Here is an 11231-nt window from a genome sequence, read left to right as displayed (position 1 = left end):
TGACAGTTATATTTGGTAATTAAAGTTGTTAATTCAGTTTGAAAATAATTCCCCATTACTGATTAAACACTTTTAAGATTTGTAAATATGAGCAGATTTATTTCAGATTGGATGCACTAGTTAGTAATTTTGACCATAGTCAGTGACCACAAGGATATACATATAAGAAATGCATTGTGAAAAAGGCACTTCAGTTTTTGTGTGTATTGTAAGTAATCATTTAAGATTCAAGTCACATTTCTTTTTCAGTCAGTGTAAATCTCATCACATATTACATTATAAAAGTTACAACCACAATCTAAGTGGGATTTTTATTCTAATCTTTCTTTATATTAGTACAACATTCATTTTGTATTAAAATATAACTACATATTTTATATCCATTAAAAAAGAAAAAAAAAGTTAGGTGTTGACATACTGTATTTCTGATATTCATTTGGTTAAATTAATACATCAAACTTTGGTAAACTCACTTGATATTCGTATAAAAATAAAAATGTTACAAAAAATATCTTAGAAATTACTTCACTCTCAAACAGTGACCGGTATTAATGAAATATAAAAATAAAAAAGACAAAACAAAAACAAACTCCAAATACCTTTTTCTAACCAAGAAAGACTATATCAGTTGGAAACCATTTTGATATATCAATATTCACCTCACCATAATTTGATATTAAAAAGTTATTTTGAACAATTTATTGTTTCAACCTAAGAATGACTCCATCAACCACAATTTGATTTGCAGAATACTTCATTCCAAAAGCAACTGTCTGACAGTTTCTACAAAATGAAATATTTATACAAACCCTAATATTTTAATAATATAAAAATTACTCTTTCATTCTGCTTTATATTTAAATTTATAGAAATAATTCAATAATCCTTATTACTTATATTAATCTTATTCAAAGAAGCTCAATGATGTCTATTTCTAAAAGGTATTTGTGTCTAGGCTCATTTCTCGGATGACATAAAATAAAATCTTTGTTACAATATCTGCTGTCAAAAAGGCCAAACTATCATTATTATACATGCATGTATTGTGTAACTCTTATAGAATGGGCCAAATAAAGTAATATCAACACAGTGACCCAATAAAAAGATATCTAACAGTGCTGGAAGAATTAGCAATAATGAGAAAATAGTCAAATGGAGCATATAATACCATAATACTGCTTTATATGATGAACCTCTGGCATTCGTATTTATATGCCATTACTGTTTGTATGAGATCATTTTACTTTCCATCTTTTATATTATTTCATAACTGCAGTTTTAATTTGGCTTTTAGCCACAAATATTGCACTATAAATCTGTGGTTTATTGATATTCCAAATTTGATAGACATGACACTCTTACAAATAATTTTTTGAATACTAGGTCATTAAAATTACATTTATAAGCATGTTATGGAAGTAAGGGTCATAATTATAAATATACAATGGTAACATGGACAAGACTGTTATTGGGGAATTCATCCTTACAACCTTCTAAAACCTCTTTCTTATGTAATACAAACTACTAGAAATGGCTATAATTCTAAATACATAAACACTGAAGACAAAACAATCAGTCTGGTTTAATTATTATACTGATAATATATAGAAGACGACAACGTTTTAGGTTACTACTCCCTACCCTTTTTCTACCAGTAAGGAATGTTTTTTTGAAGTGCTAAATTTAGAAATAGAAAAATTTTCATATCTACATTTTTATCTTACTGTTGAATGCCAGTTCCTTTAAATAAACTAAAAACATTAAAACTGTTGAATTTGCACTGTTTTTAAATAGTACACATACAAAAGAAAGGACTTAATTCCATATCTTTTTCTTGTTATTAAGATTCGCTATACAAGTGTCAACTGTTGCTTTTCTGAATCTAAGTAGTAATTATATATTTCTATAACTATTCAATTTTCTTAAAAAATAAAAAAACAAAGTTGTAATTTTTTTATTATGGAAATTGATCTTTAGGAATGGATATCTAAACATACTTATAGCTTAGAAATTGTGAATAATCATAGATCATCCATCTTAATCCATTGCTACACAGACTTCTATATGGGAAATTAATAATGCATTTTTATAAATGCAGTTTATTGTTACATTATGTGTATTTCTAGCTGTGTCATGAAATATGTAATAGAGGTAATTTCAAAATACAAATCGTTGAGTACATAATACATCATGTTATTTCTTTAACCAAATTTTAGACACTAATTATTACTTTCCTGGTTCATGTTCACTGCACTTGATTACTACCTTAGTTACAACACAGTTATACAGTTAAAAATACCTTGAATGGTTTTATGAGCATTTAAAAAGCTACTGCGAGTGGCTCAATAAAGGAGTTTAAAATATACATATAAAGTAATGCAAAATTTGTGCACCACCATATTTCAAAGTCATGTTTCTTTCATTATGTTTTATATTTCAGTACCTGTTTTTCTTTCTTTTATTACATTAATTAGTAGGGATGTCATTAATCCTGCAATAATATGTGGATATAATCTATTCATCACATAGTGTCATGATATCAATAGTGTATATTTTGAATACATATATAATGGCAAGAAGTAGAAAAATTATGGTAGAGTATGACTGCCATCACTCTCTCTCACACTTCATTTGTATTTCACTATTGATTAAAAACTGCTCTTTATTTATGTTTCAAATAATGATCTCCTCAAAGAACATCCTTAGAACATCTCAATTCTGTAGACAAAATAATCCACTTCACTATGGAAACAGAGGAACAAAACAGGCTATCATTTCTTGACATACTCATCAGCAAAAAGGCAAGACAAATAACCACAACTGTATACAGAAAACACCCACATGAACAGATATCTACACTACCAGTCCTATCATCCAACCTCAATAAAACATGATATAATCCAATGCCTAAACAAGAGAGCAGAAGACATTTGTAATAAGACATCCATCAAAGCATAATGCTAAAAGATCGTAGAGAGTTTTAAACAGAATGGTTACACCTCCTCCTTCATCAAAAACTCCTTGAAGAAGACCACAACAGAAAGAAAAGATCAGAAAGTTACCACCACTATCACCATTTACCTACCATACCTACAACATTTCAGTGAAAAACTCAAATGCATAGCCAAAAAATTCAACATAGAAGTCCAGTGGAAATTCTACAACACCTCAAGGTCCATTCTTGTAAAAACCAAACAGCAACTTACAAAAGAGAATCTCAAAAATGTCATCTACGAAATTCTGTGTTCCTGCAACAATACATACATTAGAAAAACGGGAAGAAAACTCACAACATGAATAAAAGAACATAAAGATAGTACAAGACTCATTAAAGCACAAAATTCAGCCACTGTAGAGCATGTCACACCAACTGGACACAAAATAAACTGGGAGAAAACTAAAATCACCATCACAGACAAACTCTAGAAGAGAAGAAAAATCAAAGAATCATTTTATATTAACACTATTAAACCTTCACTAAAAAGAGATTAAAGATTCTAGATTAAAGGTGAGTAACCTGTGGTTGCCATTGGTTGAATGTAAAGGAAATCTCTCCTCCAAACAGAAACAATGATAATCCAACCGATCATAACACACTCTCCACAACCCACCAGGACACTAAAAGACTGACAACACCTACACACACACTGACTTGAAGACAAAAGGCAGAAGACTTTCAAAACGTTGTCCTCTACATTTGTGTCTCCATAATAGGCAGTTACCATCCATTCTACAAAGTTTCATCAATATTCTCTTCAGTTTATGAATGGTTTGCTAAAACAGAAGCATCACAATAGTCTACAAAAATATTTAAGTTTTCATATGGCATATCTAATGTGTGAGCTCTTCCTAACTGTCACACTATTTTATGTATAGGTGTAAAAATTGTAAAATATATTGATAAAGATACTCACATATGCAAACACAGATTATATATATATATATAAAATTATAATACATACATTGTGTAATGAAGAATTTAAGTTTTTAGTAATGAAGTAAAATGTGTAAGCAAACACTTTCCAGCTTATTTCTCAAAAAATGTAATGTATTTCTTATTACACTTTGTAGATATTTACTCACATCTGCTGTGAGCTTTACAAGATAAATAACAATGTAATTTATTTCAACATCAAAATTAAATCTTTTAACAATGAAAAGTAAAATTTAAACTTTTTTGCAATAAATCACATGGATAATGTTTATATCAAATAATTAATGATTTATTTACTTAAGTGTAGATTCATCACTTTAAACAGGGCACACTCATTCTTCTATTCAATTTTGTTTGTGGATAAATAATCAACTTATATCCACCAGTTGAGATGGTACATCAAACCTTCAAATTGCAAACTCATTTTATCACCTTACTGTGACCAAATTTCATTAGATAGCTCCTCATGTTTCCAATCTGTTAAACATAAGAAATACTTAATGTCATGTGCAATAAATTGTGTTTGCTTTTCTCTTCAAAATCATGGAAGTCAGAGAAGTACCAACATAATAGAAGAATATGTATATGTTTAATTTATGAAAATATAAACATTAAAATGAACTACATGATAAATATTAACAATGTTTATAAAAAACTGATTTGGCTCAAAAATTATTAAATAAAAACTATGTACAGCACTGACAATAATCATGGAAAAAGAAAATCAAATGGACATAAAATGCAAATATTGTGGGGTTGCAAAATGTATTTTGTTTGAAAATAACTTCATGACATTACACTCAAGAGCTGATATTTTAGAATCTGACTGGCTGTCTTTCAACCAATTTGATGGTACCATGTCATTATAATACCTCTAAAAGTGAATGAAGCCATACTATTCCCTACCAGTGCTATCATGTGCAGAATGTGTATAGAACTAAATTTTGGCTGGTGAAGATTACTTTGTGTGTCACGATGAGGCATAAATATGTTTCATTCATGATATTCTCTATATGTGAAACACAACAAAGCAGTCAAGGTTTTTAGCTGTAATTACATTAAGTAGCCCAAATGGATGTGTAGATACTCAAAAACACAGCTTTAGAAAGATAACTACATTAAATGAACATAAAACTTCAAACAATTTGATAAGCAAAACTGGAAGAGAGTGCACTTTATGAATGAATCCAAATTCAAGTGTTTGATAATAATCAATTAGCAGTAATGAAGGTCTAGACAAAACCAATGTCACTTTCACTGCTGGCAGGTACACAAATTGTACATCATTCCCTCAGAGAAAACAAAAGCAAAAATGACTTGTTGGAAAAGGATTTATCTTCATTCAGCACAGAGAGAAAGAAACAATACTTAAAAGTTAAAAAACAAATATGAGAAACTGATGGAACATTTCCAACCATAGTTTGGCCTGCACAAAGTCCAGATATGAATCTCATTAAGGCTACATGGACACTTAGAACTTCAAATGGTAAACAACTTGGCTGAACTGTGAAAAAACTGTTTCACAATCATAGACTGATAAAAGTATGGTTGCAAAAAAACTAAAGTGTGTTGCTCTGTTTATAGCAAATATAAAATATTAGTGTGTTATACAACTAATTCATTTTTTGTGTGTATTTACAGTAATAATGTGCTATTTTAAAAATAACTTACCATTTAGTTTCAGGTACTAATTGTTTATGACTCCTGTGCATTTCTGTAATAATTTCCAATACTGGAATATATCGTAAGGTTAATACTCAGTCGCTGTAGTTGAAGAATAAATTTAAATTTAAAATATATACTACTTATCAGGGAGACAAACCAGTTCCAAGTATTATTGACCAATTAACATTGTGTCTCTTTATATTAAATATGATCATTTTTCAAATTCTAAATTGTTTTCTAGTTTACATTTTGACATTTCTATCTATTGATAAATATTTTCTAACCAGAAATATTTTTAAGAAGTAGGAAAAGAAAGTTTAGAGACAGTTTTAATGGGTAATGAAGAAACTTTATTAAAACCATATTGTTATTGTGATATTAAACTCATTTACAAGTTTTCTTCCTTACCTAATAAAGCCATCTCCTGACTTTATTAATCTCAAGCAATTAAACTGTTTTGCTTAGTCTTATGCATTCAATAAAACCCTTCACTTGGTTTTATTAGAACAGATTGTCGGAATGCATAACACAAAATAAGGAATTTTTTTGTTAAAAATTAAGCCTATTTTTATAGGATAATTACTGGAATATAAGATTTAAATTATTTAGTGTTTTAAGTAGAATGTTACTTCCTTTTTTATTGTCACAACATTTCAAAGGTATAATAGACAAGCACTGAACTTAAATTCTATTTAAGTAATATCTTAAGATGTCAACACAATTTTTACAAGTTTAAAATGGAATAAGAAAAAGCATTAAAACTCAGTATTTGAAGCATGAGTATCTTCTACACATCTAATCATTCTGAAAACAGTTTTATTTTCACAAGAATTCTTTTTGGCAGGTAATGTATGATCCTGTAATGTTTACACAGTAATTTATTTCTTATAAATAACATAACTAAACTATATTCTTGCAAACAATGAGCAAGACTACAAAGAAAAATTCAGAGAACTCAACTCTGCTGGGTTTCTGCAAATTATTTTCTTTACCATCAGTTTATCTGATACATTCTGCAAAACTATCATGCCTACATCTAAAATAGTAAGTTAGTAATAAAGAAGGGATGACTTCTTTGAATGGTTAGTATTTATTTTACTTTTAATAATCACTGAAAACTCACTTTCAGTAATGATAAAGGTTAATGCACAAACATGTTTTCAAGATTAACGTTATATCACATTACAAAAAAAAAGATTTACTTGGAACGCAATCACCAAAAATGCTAAGTGGAAATGTTTTCACAAATCTGGTTCCTGTGAGGTTATTGACATGCAGTTTAATGTATGTGGACACATTATAATGATGTATGTGTTTTTGATGCAGAATGTTTCTTACTGTCAGAAATATATTAGTTTCAACCAATTGTAATGGGTTTACTGCCTGCATTTATAATGAATACTGCCAAAGCTGTTGAAAGCTATATGCAATGTTCTGGTCAAGTGAAAATGTTTATTGTTTGCCAAATAGAGCCTACAGGTTACGTAACATTTAGTGTTTTTAAAAATTATTACACATTCAACTAACACATTTAAGTAATATTTTTTTTATGCCAGTGCTATTCTCATATGTATTCTTATACAATGAATCTGTGTTGAACAAATTCCATTCCTTATAAATAAGATTTTTTGTTAAGTCATAGTGGTGATTAACAATTTTATTTGGAAAACAGTGCTTTACTATTTAGTTTATGATTCCTGTCAGTAGACTACAGTCAGTATCAACTTCTATTTTGGGTTAAAGTTACTGTCTTATACAGTGTTCCAATCATTTAGTGCAAGTAAAGAGCCACAATTTAAATTAATATTATATAATATTTAAACATAAATATTAATTCTCCCACATTAATTGCTGTAATATCATATATTTTCTTCATTTATATTTGTTACTATTGATTTTAGATACAGTACATATTTTCAATTAGTAGTTGGCATTTTTAAAAATAACTACCAAAATTTTAACTAAAACTGTTTAACATAAAAGCATAATATAATAAAAAAAACATTAGAAACATGTACACCATGAAATAACCTTGGATCATAACTCAAAGGTTTTCAAAAATAAATGATTACAATTCACTTTGAAACTGCTTCAACCACCAAACATTAAAACAATCCATACAGTTCTGAGAGAAAAGATATTTTTCTTTAATATTAAATGTATGATGTTGGAAAAACTTTGGGTAATCCTTAAAATAAAATCATGCACAGAAACTGGAAATATATTTCTTTAAAGCGATCTGAAAAAAAAAAAATCCTCAGATGCTCAATAATAAGCTTCAGAATTTTGGGTTTGATTATTGTGGCAGACACAGCACTTAGTCCAGTTTGTGATGCTTTATACTAAGTTTAATAATAAAAAAAAAAGTCAGAAACATTAAAAAAAAAATTGTAAATTATTTTTTGAGCAACCAAATAATAAAATTATTTACAAAAAAAGAGATTTGTTATGAGAATCCTAAAAGAAAACAATGAAAAAAGCAATAAATTTATCACAAAATTTTAAATTCTTAGTTAAAAAGAGTTTCAGGTTTCAAGCTATACAAGAAACAATTTATCTTTACATATTATAAAAAAAATCTCAAATGAGAAACAACATCAGCACCATTTTTAATACAATTAATCTAGTACCCCTTTCAGATCAACATCTTTCCATAAACGATATGTTACATTTACACAAAAAGTGCATTAAGTTACAATTGTATCAGTTATATGTGACCTGAAAAACAAACAAAATTAGAAATAAAAATAACTTTCAGTTTAGTCAAATAGAATTCATTACACAGCATTTCAGTGTTTGGAAAGCTATTTTATAATGTTGCAACTACTACTTTGGAATAATAATGACTTAGAGTTTTATACACTTTATGCTTTGTTTGAAGCATATATTTTAAGATTATCAAACTAAAGTGATACTGGAATACTTTAATATTATTCTTTCCTCCAATTCAATGAAACAAGGATGTGTTAGGTACATCAGATATAAAGAAGATATTTTAAAAATCACCTTGCAGTGGAAATAGCAATAACTACATAGTGTGAGACATTATTCATAGTCTGCTGACAAGTAATTCTGGTTCTTCATTATTGGTATGTTCAACACGATAGCTTGGATCCTGCAGAATGTATCCATCAAGGTATTTCTCCTGACCAAATGGTGTATTGTTCAAAACACTGCTATACCACAGATCAGTGGGACGAAATAGCTGAATGAATCGCTACAAAGAAAGCAAGGAAATATATCACAAAAATGAATAAATAAAAACTAAATAAATTTTGATTTGAATACACAATTCAAAAAGAAATTATTGAAGACAAAAACTTCAGGCACAAATAATCGTGAATTATGTATTAAGCAAAATTCATCATACAATCCTTAAACTGGAAAAATTTCTAAATAAAACAGCAAAAAAACTAATAGTTTCTCATAGCGATATTGCATTTTCTCCACTGAATGGCCATTTCAAATACTGTAAAATTATGATAAGCAGCTAAAATACAGTGTGAACTAAATAATTGTTTAAAAGCATCCATTAAAAAAGATTTTGATATTTCACTATTATTAATACAGACAAAAATGACATACATACAACAGTAAAATGTCAGTCAACTTTTCAGGAACACATGTTAGAACAATGTTACTTCTCATCCCAATACAACTGTTTATACTCAATTTTAAGAATTTACAATTAGAATGCCTCCAGCCACCTAGTGTCAATTTTGATCACTTTCTGCAATAATAACAGCATGGATTTTGCACTGTATAGATTTCTGAAGATGTCAGAGGGCATTTTATCGTATTCATTTGTTGAGAAACACGATTTAAAATCTGTTTACAGACATCAGCCGATCACCACACTAGTTAGAGATGAATTAACCTACTGAGGTACCCCTGGGCACAAAAAAATGTTTGGCATAGGGTCCCATAAGTATTTTGTTTGAAATCAGGGATATTTATCCTATCTTTCTATTGAGTGACTTTACTGATAATTAATAATGCAAGTTATCTACAATAAAATAACTGATAAAATACTGAGATTTCACATACAGCAGGTATATATAAAGTATTATTTTTAATAAAAGTTAACTGTTTTTAAATTTTTATTCCTAACACATTAGCAGAATTTTTGCAGTAATCTAATTTTTATTTGCACATTTCTATATAAATTCATAACATTATATTCTATTACCTTTTATTTATTTTACATTTTTTGTTATATTTAAAGATATTGTACAAATTAAAAAAGTACCATATATTATGTTTATTCACCCAATGGTTTTCCAATATTTTAACTTTTAATTGCTATAGAAAACAATTTTATAGGCACAGTGCTATATGGTAAAATTTATAATGTTCATGTGCTAAAACTGTGAACTTAATTTGATCTCCTAATGAATGATCATACATTTTATCATGATTTTAAAAAATAGTTCATTTTTTATCAATTTAATTGTTTTCAATGGTTCAAAATTTAACTCATTTTAATAGATTAATATAATAATATATAGTCATCAAAGCATGGCTTTGATAGTCATAAAAGTACAGGGCTCTAGGTCATGGCCTTGTCTGCCTTATTTATTAATCTGACCTAAAAATGATTAATGTAATATTTAAACCCATCCTAATGATGTTTAGTTAGATTGAAATTGAGAGATTATACTAGCCAAGGAATATAATACAAGTGTCATGGTCTCTAAATCAGTTTCAAGTAATATGGATGCAATGAAATTTTGTACTATCATCTTTGAAGAGGTCTTGTACAAAAGAATGAAAAGGACAATACTGTAAATGGAAATAAGTGATAAAGGTGTTTTGGTACACTCTGAGTGTTATCTGCCTTCTAAAAGAATCAAAGGATAAAAAATCCTGTAAATTACTACACAACATTAAACAGATGAAAGTTTAAACCCACACAAGTAGAATGACATGTTTTTTGTGGTTTACTTGATATTTTTACTTTACCCACATTGCAGTAAAGGGGTGAATTCTGAAATCTATGAATCAAATCTCATGCTTTCAGTCATTCATTGTCAACAGTACTACCGAAACAATGCCTTCTTTAAAAGAGAGATTTATCATTATATGCTATATGACAATCTTTTATTTTATTTCTCACTGTATAATATAAATGATTTATTGAAGGTCTATTGCACTTTACACTATCATATCTTATGCTTTACTGACAAATTCTCTAGGCTAATCATGTTATATTACACATAATTGTTTTTGTCCTTATGGATTCTTTACACAGCTTTATATGTTGTTGTTGTTGCTTTTTTTTTCTTACAAAACTTACCAACATGGAGTGAAAGGTGCAAATAGTTATAAAAGTAATGTATATTGTTTGTGACAAGAAAGAGAAAACCTTTCCTTATCTGTCATCCTTGCATCCTTCCTCAATCATTTTATTACATGATTAATCACATACCTTTTATCTTAGGTATAGAATCTCTAAGCTAATCATGTTCTACCTTTGGGTCCCTTATACAATTTCATGCTGTCAACTTCATCCACAAAACCAGTTAGTGTGGGGTGAGAATAGTTATAGCAGAGACAAATGTTTTTTTAAGTGCTATACTCACAGCAGGTTTCAAAACCCAAGTCTTTAATTTTCTAAACTCTCTGATGTATA

At 28.4% G+C, this 11231-nt stretch overlaps 1 protein-coding gene across 8 annotated transcripts in view; it reads right to left on the bottom strand.

Moving 5' to 3' along the window:
• Positions 1 to 282: 282 nt before the first annotated feature.
• The window catches only part of LOC143243914 (sodium-dependent serotonin transporter-like), a 143324-nt gene continuing 132375 nt past the window's right edge, over positions 283 to 11231 (bottom strand). For all 8 annotated transcript variants that reach the window (XM_076487694.1, XM_076487699.1, XM_076487692.1 and 5 more), the window contains one exon: positions 283 to 8816. In XM_076487694.1, coding sequence (XP_076343809.1) covers positions 8649 to 8816 — 168 coding nt within the window. In that variant the 3' untranslated portion in view covers positions 283 to 8648. The remainder of the gene's footprint in view (positions 8817 to 11231) is intronic.

The sequence above is a fragment of the Tachypleus tridentatus genome, chromosome 2, assembly GCF_004210375.1.
Source record: "Tachypleus tridentatus isolate NWPU-2018 chromosome 2, ASM421037v1, whole genome shotgun sequence".
Lineage (NCBI taxonomy): Eukaryota > Metazoa > Arthropoda > Merostomata > Xiphosura > Limulidae > Tachypleus > Tachypleus tridentatus.
The sequence above is the reverse complement of the archived record's forward strand: the minus strand, read 5'-3'. Positions and strand labels throughout refer to the sequence as shown.